We start from the raw sequence: 22727 nt of genomic DNA, 5'->3' as shown, positions 1-22727 counted from the left end.
AGCTGAAGGCAGACGCTCAACAGACCGCGCCACCCAGGCGTCCCTATTCCTAGATTTTTTATCATGAGAAGGTGCTGGACTTTGTCAAACACTTTTTCTGCATCAATCGATATGATCAGTGATTTTTCTTGTTTAGCCTGTTATTAGAGTGGATTACATTGGCTGCTTTCAACTGCGGAACCAAGCTTGCATTCCTGGGATAAACCCCACTTGGTCATAGTGTGTAATTCTTTTTATGTATTGCTGAATTTTATTTGTTAATATTTTGTTAAGGATTTTTGCATCTATTCATAAGTGATACTAGTTTGCAGTTTTCTTTGTATGGCCTGTCTGATTTGGTATCAGGGTAATATTAGTCTCATAAAATAAGCTGGAAACCTTCCTTCTCTTTCTCTTTTCTGGAAAAGACTGTATAGAATTGGTATGTATTCTTCTGTAAACCTTTGGTGGAATTCTCTAGTGAAAGCATCTGGGCCTGGAGGTTTCTTTTTCAAAATTGAATTATCAATTCAATTCAGTTTAATTCTTCAGTTTCTTTAATATATTTATGGGGTTATTTAAATAATCTATCCCATAGTGTGTGAGCTGTGTTTTATTTTGAGAAATTGGTCCATTTCATTTGTCAAATTTACGTCTCTTTTTTGTAGTATTCTCTTATTGCCCTTTGATGTCTGTAGAGTCTGTAGTCTCATCCCATTTCACTTTCAATATTGGTAATTTATGTCTTCTCTTTTTTGTCAGTTTTACAAGAGAGGGGTTGGCAATTTTATTGATCTTTTCAAAGAACTACCTTTTTATTAATTTTTCTCTGTTGTTTTTGTTTTCATTTTCAATGATTTCTGCTCTTATTTCCTCCTGCTTACTTTGGGTTTATTTTGCTCTTTTTCTAGATTCTTGAGGTAGGATCTTCTTGATTTGAAAATCCTCCACTTTTCTAATGTATGCATTTAGTGTTATACATTTCCCCTTCAGCACTGACCTGGCTGCATCCCACAAATTTTGATATGGTGTATTTCACGTTCATTTAGCTTGATGTATTTTTAAATTTCCTTGAGAGTTTCTCATAGACCCACGGGTTATATAGGAGTATGTTGTTTGTTTCCAGAGGTTTGGAGATTTTTCTGTTATCTTCCTGTTATTCTAGTTTGATTCTATTGTGGTCAGAGAACATACGTTGTATGATTTCAATTCTTTAAATTTGTTAAAATTTCTCTCATTGTTTTGTAATATACCTCTCTGTCTCTGGTAAAAAATTTTTGCACTGAAGCCTACTTTATCTGATACTAATCACCACTCCTGCTTCCTTTTGATTAATGTTTGCATGATATATGCAAACACATTTCTATCCTTTTACTTTTGACCAGCCTACCTTGTTAAATTTCAAGTGAGTTTCTCGTAGATAGCATATAATTGGGTCAGGTTTTAAAATCTACTCTGCCAACCTCTGCCTTTAATTGGTGTATTTAGACTGTTTACTCTAATGTTAATTGCTATTATATAAGGGCTTAAGGCTGCTTTTGTTTTTTGTTTTGTTTTGTTTTTCGGTTCTCTATTTCTTTTTTCTGCCTTCTCATGTATCACTGAAATGTTTTTAAAACTCCATTTTTATCTATCTATAGTATTTCTTGGATGTATCTCACAAAGTAGCTTTGTTGGTGGTGTTCTAGGTATTACATTATTCATATGATTTATCACACAGTCTACAGTTTAACAGTTCAAGAGAAATGTAGAAAGCTTACCTCCCTTTAAGTCCTTTCATTCCTGTTTATAATTGCCTTAAATTATGCGTAACTTCTACACATATTGAGAATCACATTAGATGCTATAATTTTCCCTCAATCATCAAACCTTATTTAAAAAACTCAAGATGAAAAAAACTTCTTTATATTAATCCGTATTTTTACTTTATTGTTCTCTTTTCCTTCCTGTTGTTCCAAATGTCCTTCTTTAACATTTTCATTCTGTTTCATTCTTTAGCCATTCCTTTAGGATATAGGTCTGCTGGCAACACAGTCTCTTTGTTTTCCTTCTACCTGAGAATGTCTTGATTTCCCCTTCATTCCCAAAGGACATTTTCACTGAACACAGAATTCTAGATTAACAGTTTTTGTTTTTTCTTTTAGCACTAGAAAATGTTGATCTACTTCCATGCTTTCTGGTGGTACCATGATTTCTGATAAAAAATCCGTTATCATTTGATTTATTTCTGTATAATGAAGATGTTTTCTCTCTCATTGCTTTAGGATATTTTTCTTTGTCCTTAGTTTTCAAAAGTTCGATTATGGTGTGTCTTGTTACAAATTTATTTGTGTTTATCCTGTCTGGGTTCCATCATCTTCTTGAATTTGTAGATTTTTGGCTTTTGCCAAATTTGGGGAATTTTCTGTCGTTATTTGTTTGAATACTTTTTCAGCCACATACTCTTTTTTGCTCTCCTGGGTCGCTAATGACATAAACATCAGATCTTTCCATATAATCCTACATGTCCCTGGAGCTCATTTTGTCTTTCAGTCTATTTTCTTTCTGTTGTTCAGACTGGGCAATTTCAGTTGCTCGGTCTTCAAGTTCACTGACTTTCCCCCGCTCCGTCCTATCCATTTTACTACTGAGTCCATCCACTGAGTTATTGTATTATTCAGGTATAAAATTTCCATTTGGTTCTTCTTTATATCTTCTATTTATTTGCTAAGACTTTTTTTTTTTTTGGCTGAGATTGTCTGCCTTTTTCATTTTTTTCAATTGTGTTTATAATTGCGTCTTGAATCAGTTTTATGATAGTCGCTTTAAAATCCATCAAATCACTCCAGCATCTGTTTCACCTTGGCACTGGTATATGTTGATTATCTTTTCTCATTCAAGTTGAAGTTTTCCTGATTCTTGATGAGTTTTTTCTTTTTTTAAAAAACTATACCTTGGACATTTGGGATAGTATATTGTGAAAGTCAGTCTTATTTAAATCTTAGTGTACTTTCTTCGACACCATGCTAATGAGGGAGGGGGCACTGACTCATTCCTCCCAGGCGGAGGTGGAAAGCTAAACTCTCCATTTGGCCTCTCTTGACACTTAGGGTAGGAAAAGGGGGAATGATGCCTTATTGATACTGGGTGGGGTAGAAGTTTAGGGTCCCCACTAGGCCTTCGCTGACATCATCCTGGCTCAGATGTTGATTATCTTTTCTCATTCAAGTTAAACTTTTCCTGATTCTTGATGAATTTTTTTTCTTTTTTTAACTACATCTTGGACATTTGGGGTAGTATGTTATGAGAATATGGATCTTATTTAAATTTTCTGTTCCCCACCTGGCCTCCACTGATACTGCAAGAAGGTAGGTCAGTGGTGAAAGTCCTGGACCTCCACAAGACGTTCTCTGACACCACCCTGATGGGAAGGGAAAGAAGTGTCTCATTACTATCAGGTAGGGAATGGAAGTCCAGGTCTCTACGTAGCCTTCAATGACACTGTGGGAGGAGGTTCTTCTTAATACTGGGGAGTGTTGCAGGTCCTGGCTCTCCACGAGAACTCCTCAGACACTGTCCCAGCAGGGAGAAGGAGGGAACCTCAATATAACCAGAAAAGCCTTGGCTGACAGGGTAGAGAGAAAGGATGGAGCCACAATTTCGTCTACGGTGTCTGACCAAAGTAAGGCAGTTATTGTCTAAACATTTTCTGTCTTGCCAGGCTGCCCCTTTCCTAGTCCTTTAGCTAGAGAGTGCAAGCTTTTGGCTGGAGATGTGTGGTCTTTACCATTAATGTTTTGAGGTTATAGCTTCTCTAGCACCCAGTTCAGGATATCTGAGCCAAAAAAAACCCCAGGGAACTCACCTCTGTGTTGCTACTCAGGTCCCAAGGTCCCCAGCTGGCTTGCCTTCTTCCTTCTACCTCTCAATTGTCTTGTGTTTATTTTAGATACAATTTGTGGGATTTGATTGTACTTAGTGGAGGAAATAGGGGAAAGTGCATCTCCTCCATGTTGTCTGAAATTGGAACTCTTGTTTTTATATCTTCTGCTGTTTCTAAAATATTTCAAAATAACTTCTTAAAAGATTAGATGACGCTGGTGAATATGAAAGTTGCCCACTCCCCGCCTCCTCGCTGCCCCAGAGGGCACCAACTCCCTTTTCCTGCTCAGCCGTGTCCTTCTCTTCAGGCCCCCCTCCCATCCCCCCCACCAACCCCAAGAAAAGAAATTTAAGCAGCTTCTGTTGAGAATAGGGCTAAGTGACAGACAGAAACCAATAGCAAATCATGTTACATCCAAATCTGATCATGGGAAAAAGGGCTATCAAAGGGGGTTTTAATATTTTTAAGAGGGAAGTCATTAGAGGGTTATAATATTTTAAATATTTAACTATTAGTATAGTACTATGTGAAGGTTCTTGCTCCCATGAATCATCATGCACAGAGGATTCAGAGAAGAGACCAGCTACCAATCCAAAGAGATGTGTTTCAATATTTTAAGAACCAGGATAGTCACACTGGCACATATCAGCTGAATACCAGCCTTATCTATAACTACCCAATGTTCTTTTCCTGCCAACAGTAGATAGTGAAACTATAAAGATGAAGAAAGTTGTTTAAAAATATTTCTAATGACAAGCAGTACTTAATCAGAGTCAGGAAAGGGTGAACTAAAAGAAATATCTGATAATTCTTATTCCTTCATATTGCTAGAGGAACTCAAGAACCATGAAAAAATACATTAATTAAATCCTTTTGAGAGATGCAGTCGAGATCCTGTTGGTCACAAGTTAAGCGGAACTCTACAATCCTTTCATAATCAGAAGAACAAAATATTTCAGTACCCCAGGGTATACACTAATGTTATAAATGGACACACTGAAATTTCAAAAGCAGAATCCCAGTTGGATATATCCAAAAATCACTCTGCACACAGCAATGCAGAGATCTTGGGAGAGTTTGCCGTCTGATATTTCAGAGCAGGAAGCAGTTGGAAAAATCATTAAGAGCTCTGAGAAAAACTGAAATTACATTTCTAAAAGCTAAGAATAATTTACATTTTAAAAAGACTATTTGAGAATCACAAAAGAAACTGATTGAGAGAATTAAAGGCATGTAGAACATTTCTTTTGTAGGTAGTTGGTTGAGTGGCAAACAGGACCCATGGCCAGGTAAGACAAAGGGATTGGACGCTGATCAGAACGAGTTTTGTATGTTAAGACCAAATGTCAGCTACTGGTCTACTTGCGGCCCTGAGGGATTGGAGGGAGGATGAGTTTGGTGTTGAAACCTGGGTGGCTGATGACCGAGACCATGTGTCTTCTCTGTTGGACAGACCCTTTGTCACATGGAAGTGGCTGTTTACATAGCTCTGTAAGACATTAAGAAAAAAAAAAGACAGTACATAGAGTTAACCTCCTGGTACACAAGAGATTTATTTGTTTACAGAGAAAATAAACATTGCAATGTTGTAAGCACCAGAATATTATTTAGAATTAATTCATAACAAACTAAAGGGAACAAAAGACATCCAAACAAGAAAAATAGGGGATGAGTTTCAAAACACATCATGTGCACGGTTGGATGAGCCTTAGGCTGTGTAGACTTGCCCAGTGATCAGAAGGCGGGAACCCCAAGTAATCACATGCTACTTTTCTATCCTGCTCATACCTTCTGTAATGATGCCTGGCACCATATTCTTTTACAATCATACCTAACCTGGCTTAGTGCACACACGCACACGCACACACAAACTCACACACACACACACAAACAGACATGCACCCATATCTATCCTAAAGTCCTTCCTAGAAAAGCCTCATCCACTGTGCTCTAAGGTTGGTCTGTTCACCAAGGATGTACCATAAGGCTCCATTGGGGACTCTGGGCAGCAAGAAGAGTTTGAAAGAGAGAGACCGAAGGTAGAGCACAGAGTGGCCACAGAGGAAGCCACATTCTCCCTGGGGAGAAGCAGTGTAGCAGGGATTGAGAAAGTGAGGCAGAGGATTCTACAGAGAATAAGAAAAAATGGAGTGACCCATACCATAAGATTAGGAAGACTCCATCTATCAGGCAAACAGAAGCAATCTGAATCATGAAGGGAAGTGGGCCTTTTTAAGGTATAATCAGAGCAAAAAGGGCACATTCCATGAGATGATACTATGTTAACAGAGGACCAAAAAAAAAAAAAAAAAGAGAGAGAGAGAAGAAAACGAAGAGCTCCTCCTTGTTTGCTGCTGCTGGTGCTTCTTTCTTTCCCCCTACCATGGAGATGTTTTTCAAACTGGAAAGGGTAACAAAAACATCTTAAAAGAAGGAAGGCCCTGAAGAAGAAAGAAGACAGTGGAAGAGTAGGCCTCCTTTCTAAATCAGTTCAAGTTTCCACACCCAGGCGCACTCTATCCCAGGGTGCTGGAGTAAACTACAGAAGTGCTTTCAGAGCTTGGTCTTGGAGAGCTCACTGACAGCAAGAAAAGTACGGGAGACAAATAACACTGCTTGGAACATGCAGAACAAAGGGAAACATGGGAACGTGGGAACGAAGATTTACAAACTAGTGCACTTGACTTCAAACCTTAGCAAATTCAAGTTTGTGAAAGAAATGGTTTGCGCATTTATAAAACACCATAGTGAGTGATAAGTGTTGGAAGGAGTTTGCAAATTATGTCAAATTAATTATTTCAAATTAACTTAATTTCCCTTTTATTTGGGCAGGGGTCAACAAATGTATAGCCCATAGGCCAAATCTGGTGTGCAGTGTGTTTCAGTAAATAGAGTTACTGGTACCCAGGCTATGACAGTTAATTTACATATTGTCTATGGCTGTTCTCACACCACAAGTGGGAGGGTTGAGTCATTGCAGAAGGGTCTAGCCCTTCACAGAAAATGCTGACCTCTGAGTTAGAAAGCACCACTGATACAGTCTTGTCTTGATTTCTGCAAGGCACGTATCAAAGCTTCTCACATAAGGACACTAGAGAGATGTGAGTAGAAATCACATGGCAAGTAGGCTCTCCCTGGAACTGAGTCTCTGAAGACTTGTCACAGGACACTACTCTTGGCCAAGTCCTGGATCCTATTGTTGGCAGAGACTACGACAAAGGCATAGGTAGCATGCTTGCTTGTTTTACAGAAACTTATAAAACTGTAAATATGGAGGATGAACCAACACCCCAAATGATCGAATTAAACTAGAATGTGGGGCTGAAACCAAAATAATAAAAAGAAGAAAATAAAAGCTGCCCTCACATAAGAAGAAAATCAAATACCTATGTGTTAGATGACGGAAATCTGGTTTGGCAGTTCGTGTGCAAAAGACAGGTGAGCTTAACTGACCCGGAGCCAGTCGTGTGACCTATTGCTAAGAAAACCACCCCTGAGAGACACCGGCGAGACAGCAGACTGGGAAGCTCCAGGCCCTTGCTCCCCTGTGCAAACACTGAACAGTGAGACTAACTGAAACAACCTTGTAGGAGCTCAGTGAAAGAGCCCTAGCAACCAAGAGAATGCCCAGTCAAGAAAAAGTGACATTAAAAACAGGAGGAAATTTCAGGGTTTTTTGCCAACCAGAGAGAGTAGAGCACTGTGCTGACCTGCCTGGGGGCTGCCTGATGGGTCTCTGTGTCCCCTAACTCGGGTTTCAGAGGGCCACGAGTGACACGGCTGGGATCCCACACAGCTGAAGCTGCAGGAAGAAGCGGGTAAGGCTAGTGAAGACCCAGAGCTACGTACGCCTGGGGCAAGACATTACTAATTGAAGAGGACAAAAGAACATCTTCATGAAGTCCCAAGAAGAAGCTAGGGTAAGACTGTTAGGGAAGTAAAGACTTCAAAAAGCGGCTGTGTATGCTGGGGAATTGGAAAAAAGCATATGCATAGGTCCAGGAAAAGTACATGCCCAGAAAAGGACTGGAAAGACCTTAAGCCTTCACACTGGACTGACCCTGGGCTCTGGACAAGACCTGGGGCGGCCTGCACACTTGGAGCGGTGGCTGCTTTTTCAAACGTGATGTCAAAACATCACATGGCACATAAAGAAACAGGAAAACATGGCTCATTCAAAGGAACAAAATAAATCTCTAGAAACCATCCCTGCAGAAAACTACCACCATCTTCTGCTTATGTGTATACAAATTTATAATACCAAGTAGGTATCTAGCACCTGACTTCTTTCTTTCTTACACCACACCCCATCTTGTTGGTTCTAGATTATTATATATTATAATATACATGTATATAATGTATATATATAATATATATTATATAATTATAATATACATGTATATATTATATATACATATTATACATATATACATCGTATATATACATCATATATATACATGTATATATACATGTATATTATATATATATTACATACATATATACACATGTGTGTTATAATGTAATATATGGTGGTATAGGATGTTGCTATATTCCTGTAGGACAGATATCATTCTCAAGGCTCAGACATGATCTGATTTGCCCAACACTGTGCAGTCAGACAAAAGTAGAAACGGAGCTAGAACCTGGTCTTCTGATTTTGAATACAGTGCTCTTTTCACAGGTAACAGCCCACTTCCACTCTGGTCAGACTGTCTGGAATGCAGTTTTTGACTCTAAGTCCCACTGAAGGAAAGGTACAAGAGGACAGAAAATAAGATGGGAAAGGCCTGGAAACACTGTCCTATGGGACACCAGAACCATGGAGGGCCTTGGTGACAATTTGGTCCAGGGCTCCTGGAGTTTTGTCCTCAGGCTCCTAAGTGGCAGGTCGCAGTCTTTAAGGGGTTCCTGGAACACTCCCCACAACTGGTGAGATGACAACAAAGTGTCTATTTCAGAATCTGGGATGACTTCCTAGAACTTTGGTCTTGGGACTCTAATCCTTACCGTCTGTGTCCACCGTCACATGTAAAATGCTTGAAAACACCTTATCCTGGCTGGCTGTCCTGAACGTAAGCACAGCTGGAGAGAGAGGCCTCCACCCTCGAGCTGGTGAGACGCTGCCTGTTTAGGAACCCTGCCTTCTGGCCATGCCAACCACTGTGTCTCCTCGTCCCTGGCAAACTAACAAGTCTTTATTCTCTTTCTGGTTCCCTCGGTCACCCTAAGGAGGGGTTCCTCACCTCCCTTCTGGGCTCAGGCAGAACTTCACCACCTACCCAGGCTATCAGTGGCGGCTCCCTGTTAGCCTGCAGGTCCTAGGGAGTCCTCCAAGTTCCTTATTGTTCTTTCCATTGCTCACAGAGCCCCACCTTCTAGCCCAACACCGGGTTACTTTCTCCCGTTCTCTCTCCCTTTACCTCTAGCCCTTCAGTCTCCCCAACACTGTCCAAGGTCTTTACTTGTTGTCATTTGTGAACACTGCTAGTGTGTCCAGAGACAAAAATGCAATGCCCCTCTGGTCGGGGCCTGGAGATATGCATTCACCTGTGTGTGGAGGAGCAAGGGGCATGAAGGGGTTGACGTGGCTAGGCTGGGCCAGAGCCTTTAAATCTAAAACCAACGGGATTTGCCCAGACTCCCAGGGCAGAAGATGGGCCAGCAATCGGAAACCTTCCCGGCTTCTCTTCACCCTCACTGAATGGAGCCCACGTCCTCAAAGACCTCCTGCAGAGAGCACGTGCCCGCAACCTGGGAAGACCCCTGCCAGCAGAGTGGCTCAGTGGGCAAAACAGCAGCCTATTCTAAGCCCATTCTAAGTGGCCTAAGTAAGTGACCTTGGGCACATTCCCGACCTTTCTGAACACATTTCTCATCTCTAAGCAATGGGAGACAAAAAAACCCACCCTACCTCAGAGGAGAGAGTCTCACTTAAAACACTTATTTCATTAAAAAAAAAATCAGGAAATAGTGGGAAATAGATATAATTATGATATTAATATTTATATGAGAACCGTATGTAAAATGACACATACCTTTTACGGCCTGATCGGCCTCACTATCACTTACTCCTGATCCCGGGCGGGAATAGACGCTGCCCTCTGGAGGCTGAAAAGCCATTTCTTTTGACCAGGGATAAGAATGAAATACTGTAGAATAGTTCTTGATAAGGTGGGAATCCTCGCCGCTGAAAAATGAAAAGTGCATGATCCCGTTGAGATGACAAGCTACCGAGCGCCACACGATCTACACCTGTGACTGCACTGGGTCACCTTTCTGGAGCCTTGTCAGTGGCCTGTGCCCGTCTCTGTTGAGCTCAAGCGTTCAGCGGTACCTGCGGCAGGACTTACAGAGCACCGGGCATAGTAAAAGCTGTACATATTAGCATAAACCTCTCCTCCACCCGACAAGACATAGCTGAACGCCTGCTAAGGGCAAAGCATCGTGATGGATACTGGAGCGTACGCAAGATGAGTAAGGCACAGGTACTAATGCCCAGGACTTTAGAAATCGAGTGCAATTTACATATGGCCTCTCCTGCTATTTCAAGGACAGAGGATACGAAAACGTATTAGGACCACACACTGAACAAACCTAATGCAAGTTTTGGGGACTGTGATTTTATTCCCCTTTTAGGATAAGGTTCGGGTGTGATTAGCGTGCCCAACATCCCTGTGTTTGGCCCAGTGCACTTCCTGCCACCAGGTTACTCTCCTTTGGGATTCACTTGCTTCTTGGCTTTGGAGCTCCCGGGGGGGGGGGGGGGGGCTGGCACAGCTTCATGGACGGGAGGGGAGAGGCTCATCCTGCAGAGCACTGTGAAGTAATTGGGCTTTGTTGCTTTGTTCACAGCAAGATTCAACATTATTTCTTAATCTTTAAGTTTATTCATTTATTAATTAGCTTTTCTCCTGTCATTTGTAAACTGTCTTTTCCTCATTTACCTCTGGGGGATCTATCTTCCTGTTTGCTCTATCAATTTGTGTGAACTCTTTATATATTGAATTTTGACTCTTTTGTTACATTTTAAATAGCCTGCTGTTTTTCCTTTTACATTTGTTTTGGACCTAGAGAAACTGAAGATGTTTATCTAGTCAAAATGTACTCACCTTTCCCTCTGTGATTTTTCTTATTTCTCCAAAAACATTTCATTAATATTTTAAGCAACTTACTGGGGTTGACCCTTGAACCATGTGAGGGAGGGTTAGGGGTGCTGACCCTCCCTGCAGTCAAAAATCCACACGTAACTTTCGACTCCACAAAACCTTAACTACTCACGGCTTATTGTTGGCTGGAAGCCTTACCGATAACAAATATCGGTATATATAAGTTGATTCAATCAACATAAGTTGATTAACACATATCTTGTATGTTGTATGTATTAGATACTGTATTCTTACTCTTACAATAAAGGAACATAGAGTAAAGGCTATTAAGAAAATCACAAGGAAGAGAAAATACATTTATGGTACAGCAGTACACTACTGCAAATAACCCGTCTATAAATGGACCCATGCAGTTCCAGCCTGTGTTGTTCAAGGGTTAACTGTCTATATACATAATTAAAACTAAATTCTATTATGCAGAAGAGCTTATAATAAAAAGCAGCAATCCAAGCCCTACCTCTCCCAACACCACTTGTACTCTCCTGAGAGTCAACCATTTTTTTAAAGATTTTATTTATTCATTTGAGACACAGAGACACAGAGAGAGAGAGAGAGAGAAAGCATCAGCCAGGGTGAGAGGCAGAGGGAGAGGGAGAAGCAGGCTCCTCACTGAGCCAGGAGCCCGATGTGGGGCTCGATCCCAGGACCCTGGGATCATGACCTGAGCCGAAGGCAGATGCTTAACGATCTGAGCCACCCAGGCGCCCCGACGGTCAACCATTTTTAACCACGTCTTGTTCTTAGATATTCTGACAATAATCTTATTTGTAAATAATACATTACTGGCTTTTACTGACTTACCAGTTTTCAGTCGATCTTTGGTAGATATGAATATCTGCTATTATCAGAAAGGATTCAGCTCACTTAAAACACTTCCCCTGTTTTTCCTCCCCCCAAGAGCCCTATCACTGTTTTCAGTTCCTCCATCTGTCAGATCTACACCTTCGTGTATCGTATTTCAATCCTGCGTTTCTTGTTCCATCAACAACAGATGATGCATGTTGACTTTCCACCTCTACCTCCTCAACTTTGTCATTAGAGCTCTACTTTTCACTGCCAGTGTTAATTATAGTAAGTTTTGTTGTCAGAGTGTTGTCTTTTCATGATTTAGCCAAAGATTAATTTAAAATGTTGAAAATTAAGAGGTAATTGTTTACTGCAGGACCTGGCGGTTGAAAGTGACTACACTTTCTTCCCTGTAGTTCCAGCACGATGACTACTATTTCAGCACCGAAGTACATTTCTGGGATCAAATGTCAAATTCAGATTGACCTCCACTTGTTCACACTCCGCATTTAACTTAAGTTCATATCTTTGCAGTAGAAAAGGCTGATGCAAATCGGGTCTATTCAGGATAAAGCTTGTCACTTAATGAGGGTGTCTCTGTCTACCAAGATGATATTATGACTGTAGCAGAGATGAAAAGGGTAGAAGCAAGTTTTAATGAGGTGTCCCCAGGAGTTCAAGGCCCTATTACTAGGAAACACAGTCCAATTATCTATCTGGGCTTGTCCTTGACCCAGGAGGAAATGTAGTGGGTGATGTAAGCATACGGAAGGGACAAGTCCAATGTGAGGACACTGATGCTGTCTGGGTTATGTCTGAATGGCAAGCAGAAGCTGCAGTTCGTGGGTGGTAGTCCATGGCTGGAATCCAAAATCAGCTCTCCTGGAAAGCTCCCACACTGGGCATGGACACCTGCCTTCTGCTCAACCTACCAACTACAACTAGGGCTCGATGGCACCAACATTCCCAGGCAGAGATAGTCCAGGATTGAGCAATCTCCCTGCAGCTAGGGTTCTGCTTAGACGTTTTGAGTACTTGTAGGGACACCTGGGTGGTTCAATCGGTTAAGCATCTGCCTTTGGCTCAGGTCATGATCCCAGCGTCCTGGGATCAAGCCCTGCCTTGGGCTCCCTGCTCAGTGGGGAGTCTGTGCCTGCTTCTCCCTCTGCCTCTCCCCTGTGCCCTGCTTGTACATTCTCTCTCTCTCTCTCTCTCTCTCTCAAATAAATAAATAAATAATCTTAAAAAAAAAAAGAGAGAAGCAGCTTTGAGTACTTGTTATCAACAGATAGAAAAACTGAATTGCTCATTGGAAGGAGGGGATCCCTTTTACCAGGTTGGACAGAGTTCTTGGGTTTGTCTCTTTTTGTCAGACAACAATTTTTGGAATCCCTTCACAGAATACTAGCCCCCCTTCAGGTAGAATACCATGATCCTAGAAGACTTTGTTTTCCGACCTCTTGCTCCCACATAAGGTAATTGAGCTTGTCTAAGAAGTACTTCCTAAAGAACTGAGACCAATACTGCCAACTTCTGGATTTCTCAGTGACTGAATAGCTCTTTCCTCTTGCAGTGGACAAGTAACATTAGTAATCCTGCTTGGGAGCTTCTCTCCAGAGTATACTAGACTGAATCTTGTTCTGCTAAATACAACGTTGGATGCATTTACGTTTTATGGGCTAGACCTTTTATTCCAAACTATAGAAGCATAAAGTTTTCTTCCTTCTTTTAATAAAAAAAAAAAAAACACAACAATCCATAGATCTTATGGCTAAATCTCTAAAGTAATACCAAGATGGTATGTTGAAGGGAGCACAGAAAGAAAATAGCAAGAAAAATGTCACTGGACTTTTAATACATATTAGTTTGTTAGGTTTGGTGTAGCAAAGTATTGTGAACTGAGTGGCTGAAATTTAATGTCTCACGGTCTTAGAGTCTCTAAGTCCGAGATCAAGGTGTCAGCAGGTCTGGTTACTCCGGAAGGCTGGGGCAGAGCAGCTGTTCTAGGCCTCCCCTCTAGCTTCTGGCGGTTTGCTGGCGGTCTGGGGCTCCTTGGTTTCTACATCGCCCCAGGCCTCTCCCGGTGCGTGGGCCTGTGTCCAAATTTCCCCATTTTATGTGGACACCAATCATATTGGTTTAGGGGTCTACCTTACTACCTTACTCCAGTATGACCTTATCTTAACTAATTACATCTGCAACAACCTTGTTTCCAAATAAGGTCACATTCTGAGGGGCCAGGACTCCAGCAGGGGAATTTGGCAGGGGGTGGGGCGGGGATGGGAGGGGCACAACTCAACCCATAACGCATGTTCCTGGTCTCTTATTTTTGAAAAAGACAGTAGGTCTTCATTTAAAGCACACACCAAAAAAAGGTGGGACGGGAATCACAGAACAATGTCTGTCTTTCAACAATTACTTTTTCCTTTCTATCAAAGAAAGTATTAAATGAAAATGCTTTGAAAGACAGATGTAAAAAAGTGGTAGAGTTGAAAGACACACATATGTTACCACCAGCGAATGGTCAAACTTGAGGGTAGGTCTGACCCCCGCTTTTCACCGTGGGGACAGATGATGTATAAGCCCAGTGTGGCCTGTTAAGCATATTAACTCTCTGTTATGGTCTGAATGTGTCTACCCTTCTCCCTTCAATTAGTATTGAATATCAATACTAATTAGAATACTAGGGCCTCTAGTAGCTAGTGAAATGGTAGGCTTGAAGGAACCCCTTAGAAGGCAAGGTTATTTTTCATCATCAAGTTTATGGGAAGAAATCCAAGTGCTACAGCAATAAAACTCAGAAGTAAAGGAAAACACTCATTTTTTAAACTGTCATTCTTATGACACATGCCATCAAAAAATATCCCTTTGCTGTGGCAGACCTTTAAGATAACTTTTTAAAGTGACATTAATACTTCAAAAATTATTAAATGTTCACCATTGAAAATATGGGAGAAGAGCAAAGAAATAAAAATTGGTCATAATCTCATCACTACAAGATAATAACTGATTCTATTTTGGTGTATCTTCAGTATTTTTTTCTATACATACACATGAATATTTTTAAACCTAATTACACTGGCTATACATATGTATCTCAATCTCCATACTTATTATTATATCATAGACACTGATTGTATTTAACGCCTTATAACTTTAACATTTGTTTTAACATGTAGAGTGATGTGAAAACTTAATTGTATCTAAAGGGCCAATTTTTTCCATTTACCAAATATTTCATCAAACCATCATGGATTCTTAGTTTTTTTAGTATATAAAAATAAAATATATATCCTGTAAAGACAATTTAGAAGTTACAAAAAAAGAATAAAGAAGAAAATAAAAATAACTGATATTTCTAGAGAAATCTCCCCTGTTAATAATATTCTAGTGCACTTCATTCCAGTCCCATTTCTTGTCTATTATGTTGCCGTGGATTCAGATACTGCAGAGACTCTGCCAAACCCACACGACCCCTTCTGAAGAATTCTCTACTTGGTTCTCTGTCATTGGTCTGGCCACAGATAATCAGATAAAGGATGGGTGCTTGATATAGTTGCAACCAGTCCATAGACCAGCCTGTTTCCTATGAGGGCTCTAGCTACAGATCCCTATTCAAGAGCGGCACCCCTAGTAGATGGTGATTGACCCAACCAGCCAGATCTTTGCTTGGGAAATTTGGATTCAAGACCTATGTATGGAGAGATGGTCAATTGTAGAAGTAAACACAGCAGAAGCAGGAACAGAATGTAGTAGAGTGCCTGCAAAGGCCAAGCACTAAAATCAGTGGTGGAGTGTCAGCTGTGGTCTATATGTGGTCTTCAGTTTAACGCCTACTCAGCTTTTGAACTACACTTTGATATATTAAGCACTGGAACCCAGAAATGCCCTTTTGTATATTAGGCACCAGCTGGTAAACATTTAGAAACACAGAGCTATACTAGTCAGAGATGTTAATTGCAAATTACAAACACCAAATCTGGCTCATTTTAGTACCTAAAAAGGAGTTGCTGAAAAGCTTTCATGTAGTTTATAGACTAATGAAAAACTGAAGAATCAGACCTAAAAACTGGGCAGGAACCAAGGTAAGCTAGGTGCCAAGAACACAGCCAGGTCTCAATATGGGAAGAGATAGGTAGATCATCACTACTTGCCCTCCACAATGGATTCTTGATCTTCCATTGCCGATGTCTTGATGGATCTCTAACTGCCCTTGCATCTTTGTGTCACTCCCTCAAGATTCAAAATCCCAGAGAGAAGCTTTCAATTGGATGAACCCAGGATATATGCCTGTGTCTTCCCTGGAGGGCCAGGATCTACTTCCTTCAAAGTCCATGGTGGAAGGTGGGGCTCTGCTCCCCAGTTTTAAGATTTCTCTGAAGCTTAGGGAGGAGTGCTGTGATCTTAGCTAATCAGCAGAAAATAACTGATTTTATTCGACAAAACTCAACTCACCTCTTAGAATACGGTCCAATGGGAGCTTTAAAATAATCTTCACAAAGCTCAGAACTTTTCTGTAGTTCTAAAGCTGTAAAATAATGTAGACCATTGATAATAGGTGCTGGCACCAGACCCCTGAAATCAGAAAAAAACAAACAAAAAAACAAAAAAAAAAAAACAAAGAATTTTGTAATGATACCAAGCATACACACACATAATACCTAAATACTGACTGATATACCCACATAAATGTAAATGCCAATAAAATCTATTTGGAATAATATAATATATCCACTCAACATTTACCCCAGAGCTTGTCTTAAAACACTAGCATTATTACATTCTAATTTGTAGGTTAGGTGAATTTGTATTGTTTTGAATCTTCCTTATCCATTAAGTCACTAATATAGGCAAATTATCTTCCTACCGATTAGTATGTATTCTACGTATTCTATTAGAAACTCTAGTCCATTTGTTATGTGAGTCAGCAATGTATCCACTGCTATAAAAATCGAAATATTTTCGAATTTTGTTTCTAATCCAGTGCTTTGAAATGATACCAGAATAAAATATTTCTAAAAATTCTAATATTATACTCTCAACTGAACTCCAGTGTAAAATATTCTTTTTTCATCTCTACTAGCCTGTTTCCCCAGAGTGACTTGGAAGAATCATTAACCATTTTTAGTGAAAAAATCCTGTTGCTATTCACCTCAGACTTGCTAAATAGAGTTGCTGTGTGCAAAGTAGCCCAACTGCATATAAATGCATGCAAATTCGAAGCATCTATCTGTCCTGGTATGACCCATTTGGAGCTCATATTTAAAACTGCTTCGGTTCTCTGTCCCCAGCGTTTTAATAAGCATGGCTCTGCTGCTGGTCGGAGGTCACACAGACCCCAGCTTTGCTGCTCTGGAAGACATTGCCTATCTCCTGGTCATTACCTTCCTGGCCCTTCAGTAGAACTCTGTGTATGCCACACAGCCTATCTTTTGAATCAGACTATCCAAAGATAGCCTATCAATATGGAGAAAATTCATCACACTTTTTTGGATATGTAACAAAGTGACAAAACTTGGTTTCATTTATATTGGATGAAGATTTTCAACAGATAGCTTAAAATTACAGACAATAAAAAGAACTGAAATTGAAAAAAAAATTTAAATGGCTTCTTTATTCTGCTTCCTTGAATCGCTGCACTCTAAAAAGCTTTTTAAAATGCTATAATTAAGGTCTTGTCATGCTCTTCCTAACTTTCTGAAAACAGAGACTTCACTTTATTACTCAAATTTTCTAAAATGTGACACAGGAAAGAGAATTCAGAATATCAAAGCCTATAACATTAATGATAAAATAAAATGCAAGCATTCTATAGCTATCCTGTGACCTAGTTATTCATTTTGAGTAAATATTAAAGCCTAAATGTGCCTCTTGATATGTAATAATTAATAGTACAGTAATTATTACAGCCACTAACATCACGAAGCCTTTACTATGCAGAAGAACTAAGTAAAACCTTTCATATTAAGAATAGAGAATTCATAGGTTAATAAAGATACAATGATTCCCACCCTCATGGAATTTACAGTTTAATATGGAAAGGAGGCTTTAAACAAATGACTTTACACATAATTACTATTGTTTTGAGAGTCATGATGGACAAGAGCAAGATATACAATAGGATATAACGAACCTTCCATCATGAACAGCCTTGGAGAAGGCTGATATATATATTCAAATTTCACCAGAAATACCATTCTTTATAGAATGAAAAAAAAAAAGCCATCAGTTTCTAAGAGCTTTGAACACATTATGTCTTTTTAAAGTATATATAAATGAAAGGAAAATAAAACTTCTAGAACTAGGTTTACTACTGAATCACTGGGTCCACTTTAGTACAGAGGCCTCTGTTCACGTTGATGATTCATTTGGTATATCTGGATACTAGAGAATCAATCTAAAGATGCCCAGGTATAAATAAATGTGATATATCACTACCTTTGGAACAGGAGTGTATGATGAGGAGGTATCTTTCCCATCAGGGCCTGCCGGGCTGTCTCATATTGTCTCTCTATAGATTCTCTTTCCTAGGCAAGGAATATGATCAGAAAATTATACTCATGTTAAAAAAATGTCAGATGGTGAAAGTAGCTGTAATCAATATATTGTTACTAGAGATTGTCAAATATGTGGAAAGAAAAACGGGGAAAAGGACTAAAAAACAACTGGTATTGGTTCAGTGGAAAGAAAAAAAAATTAAATATTTTTACGAAGAACACAATATATCAACTTCATTTGACATCTAAATAATGTGACAATTCCTTGTCAATGTTTATATTTTTTTTTATCTTTCCAATGAGATTATCTCTCAAGGATATATATTATTATTGTCTTTTTGTCTTCCCAGATCTTTGCACGCAGAGTAGTCAACTGATTGATTATATCCAACGTTTCAGTACCACCCTGAAATATCTCCCACATTTCACCAGCATGTCACCATCACTATATACTTAGTAAACATTTGATGGGAAAAGAGAGACATAAAAGACATAATCACCGCCTTCAAAAGGTTTGTAATCTGGTGGCAAAAGGGGATTTAAAAAGACAGAGAAAAAAAAGATAGCACATGCTGTTTTATAAATAGTATAATGTGTGTCTATATATGGATTATGTAATGGAGTGTGATCTGTTTAGCAACCATCCAAGTGCTGGATTTCCTCACTTTAAGCAAAGCTGATGTATAAAATTCTCAATTTACAGAAAAGAAATCAGCAAGTTGCTTATTTGTTTTACATAAAAGACTAAAGTATAAAGGGATTTATAATAACATTTATTTAAACAGCAATCTTTGCTTGCAGTAACTGAATCTAAAATAAGCCTCTTTTGATTTTAATGTGACGACCAGGTTCGTCTGTGAGTTGATATTTAGTTAAAATCACATAAGAAATGACAGCAAACAAGTACACTAGAGGAAGAATACACACCAAACCTACAGTTGTGAGCCCATAACTCTGGGCTAACCACTTGTTTTAGCCTTTGGGGCTACCATAGTTTCAAGTGGCTGCGTGTGTTTTGGGGGAATTTTTCAAGAATCAATTTTTAAGGGGTAAGTTGATGTGATTCTAAAAAACATTTTTGCGTCACAGAAATTAATCTGCAGGAGTGATGCCAAGGTTGGCCCAGTGAACACCCCTGGGAAACAAGTCACTCCCCAGAGACCAGAAGTCCCTTTGGTCACTCCTATGTTTCCCTGTACACAGCATACACACACCTGAGCATGAAGTGGGTGCTCAATCTATATCTTTAATGTACAACAGTATATATTTGGGGAGATAATATAAAGTGTGAATAATGTCTACCATTCTTCATGATCTGGAATAGAATTTGCTGTCAACGGTTGCTAGCTTGAGAAATTCTGGGTCATGCTTTTGAAAGTGTTCCTTAGACACCATGACACATGAGAGCTAACATGCAAACTCACGGAACACAGGCTCTCGGGTGTCTGTTTGGTCATCAAGACCATTTAACGGTGTCCCTGGCCATTAGCTCTGTGATTCTGTCTAAGCAGGACAAGGAGAAAATATCTGTTGGGCTGGAGGGATGGCGTCTGTAATGGGACAAGAAATGAAGAAAGAAACTCTATTTAAATTTCACCATTTAAAACTGTTTAAATAACCCCATAGTCCTTGCACTATCATCTCCCACTTAAATTGTTTCATATTACTACAAAATTACTATATATGGACGAACTCTGCTGTCCTATCCACTCCCAGGTTAATGTATTATTATTTTTCCTCAATTACTCAATAGCAGTACATATATTCTCTATTGTGATTTTACTTTATACCATCTTTATTTTTTTCTATATTGATCCTCAACTTCAATTATATCATGACTGGAAGGATATGACAGTAATAGTGGAAGTATAGCCTGGATCTTTCAGAATTCCCACACAAAAATAGAGCAAGCACATGGCAAAATAAAAAACATACCAAAACATCAGCAAGAAAACTAGGTGAAGAGATTCCCCTCAAACCCCAAATCAGAAGAGAAATCCCTTCAAATGCCAAAATACAGGTGATAGTAGCAACACCACCACATGGTACCAGTGCCTATGCGAGAGGAAGACAAAGGGAGCAACAGGGGAACTGAAACACCTGAGAACAGGAGAACCTCAAAACAGTTAAAAAGTATTCACTGGGAAGAAAGCAGCACGACTGGGCACCACAGCTGGAGTCCAGGCGAGCCTGTTCCTACCCCAATAGTGGGTAAGAATAAGGAGTCCACACTAAGTTCCGAAACTGACCCATGGGGCCCTCTTCTAAGACAGGGCCCCACCCTAGAGAAAAGCCGGTAGAAGTGGGATCAGAATTAATTAGGACAGAGTCAACAGAGACAAAGAGAAAGTCTAGATCAAAATGGTGGAGTGGAACAGCCGGAAACGCCCCAAAGAAAACTGCCATATATTTAAACACAATTCAAAAGAACCACGCTTCCTTATAAAAGTTTGAAAAAACGAATTTCACATAAAAATGAGAGATTTCCTGGTAAAATCCCAAAGCTATTATTTTAAAAAGAGGAAAAGGAGCAGGAGAACCCCTTTACATACAATGAAAGTGTGCTCGTAAAACTGGCAAGATCTGTCATCGACTATTTCAAAACTAACTAAAAGACATTAAGGAAATAGCATAAAACAGTAAGAAACAAATAAATGACAATTTTTTCCCCAGAGGGAGAGAGCACATGAGTGGGGGGAGGGGCAGAGAGAGGGAGAGAATCTCAAGCAGGCTCCTTGCCCAATGCAGAGCCCCACATGGGGCTCGATCGCACAGCCCTGAGATCACCACCTGAGTTGAAATCAAGAGCTGGACACTTAACCGACTGAGCCACCCAGGTGCCCCAATAAATTACAATTTTTAAAACTCCGAAATGAGGTGACAGACCTCAGGAAAGAATTAGAAATATATGGGGAAAAAGTCACTTCAGAAACGAAAACTAAACCAGAGGGAACAGAGAGTGAATAAAAACAAAAAAATAGTACCTTCAGAGGACTAGAAAGTGAACGGAGGAAAGTTTTTAAACTCAAAAAGAAATCAAGAGGTAACAAGATTCAAGAGAAAATGACAAATATTTAAGGTAGACAAAGAAGATCCAAAATGCAAACAATAAGAGCCCTTGATAAAGAAACCAAAACAAGCAAACAGGATAGGTCACAAAAACTACAATTCGAGTCTCAAGTATGACAGACTGTCATTGGCAGGCAGGAACTCAGGAAATGCTGCCCCCGTAGCCCTTCCTGGATCTAGCAGAGAGTGTGCCTAGACAACAGAACTACTAGATATTGGCCTGAGGTCTAATGATGAGTATCAAGTGTGTACATATTTGAGAACTAAGACAAAATGAGAGTTAAAAGGGAGCAAACATATGACTATGTGCTGAGAGTGTAGCTGGAACACAACCACAAATAACCAGGGCTGGGGGCGGGTGGAGAACATGTGCAAACAAAATTTTTAACTGTTCTTGGTCTTTCTACTGGGTGCTAGTCGTATTGGTATTGTTAGTTGGAGACTCTTCTGTCCACGATCTGGATAAACCATATGAGAAGTTTAGTGACACTGTAGTTCTATCATCTCCCATGTCTTTCAGAATCAGGATGCTCAGTGTGAAAGAAAGATATGTAATAGAGAAGACGACAAGTAAAAATCCCCAAGTCTTGAATCTGAATTGGAAATATTAACTTGAACTCATGAAGTTCATCTCATCTATCCACAGAGAAAGCCTGGAAGCAATGACCACCCCAGTAGCGACAAGCACTCCTGGCAACCACGTGTCCTTGCACTAACATCTCCCACTTAAAGAAACCAGGGCTCCTTGGAGAAAAGATAAGGTTTGCAGGTCTGGGACAGGGAATGCACAGAAGAGCATAGAAGATTTCGTCCTAACAGAGAGCAAGACGGCTACTAAAGTCGAAATGGGTCATATTAAAGGACACAGGAGCCACCCTGAAGAGGCTCTCACTGGCCAAAGGTAGGACAATTTGAGTTTCAATAAAGATACAAAATGCTGTGGGTAGATACCATTCAATATGTACAAATCAAGAACATAATGATCATAAATATTTAAAAATTAATTGGTCACCGTCAGAGAGTAATAGGAAACCATTATCTTGAAAAGAGCAATTAGACAGCTGATCCTATATGATCTGTGCCACTTGGTAGCCTGGTGGTAGATGAGAGGAGCATCTCTTTATGGTATTACTCCAGCTAATAAATCTGGTGAATACCGTGCCCTGAAAAATGCATCTGAGTAGATGAAAGCACTTTTCTTTTGGAATCAAAATTGACATTGCTAAGCTGTGTGATCTTGGACAAGTTCTCTGAGCTAAGCTCTCACACAGTATTGAAAAGAAGTGGTGCTTAGTAGATTTAGGTGCCCAATATTTTGTCACCACAGATCCACCTTCTCACTGGCCTTCATACATTCAGGTACTTCAT

At 39.8% G+C, this 22727-nt stretch overlaps 1 protein-coding gene across 1 annotated transcript in view; it reads right to left on the bottom strand.

The window, feature by feature from the left end:
* Positions 1–5066: 5066 nt before the first annotated feature.
* Positions 5067–22727, bottom strand: part of LRGUK (leucine rich repeats and guanylate kinase domain containing) — a 113351-nt gene continuing 95690 nt past the window's right edge. Inside the window, exons 17-20 of the mRNA XM_025854848.2 lie at positions 18232–18320; positions 16249–16368; positions 9877–10028; positions 5067–5330 (exon numbers count right to left, since the gene is read on the bottom strand). Coding sequence (XP_025710633.1) covers positions 5200–5330; positions 9877–10028; positions 16249–16368; positions 18232–18320 — 492 coding nt within the window. The 3' untranslated portion in view covers positions 5067–5199. The remainder of the gene's footprint in view (positions 5331–9876; positions 10029–16248; positions 16369–18231; positions 18321–22727) is intronic.

This window comes from Callorhinus ursinus, unplaced genomic scaffold (genome assembly GCF_003265705.2).
Source record: "Callorhinus ursinus isolate GAN/ISIS: 27379988/994484 unplaced genomic scaffold, GSC_fseal_2.0 scaffold12, whole genome shotgun sequence".
Taxonomy (NCBI): domain Eukaryota; kingdom Metazoa; phylum Chordata; class Mammalia; order Carnivora; family Otariidae; genus Callorhinus; species Callorhinus ursinus.
Note: the sequence above shows the minus strand (reverse complement) of the source record. Positions and strands in the feature narration are given on the sequence as shown.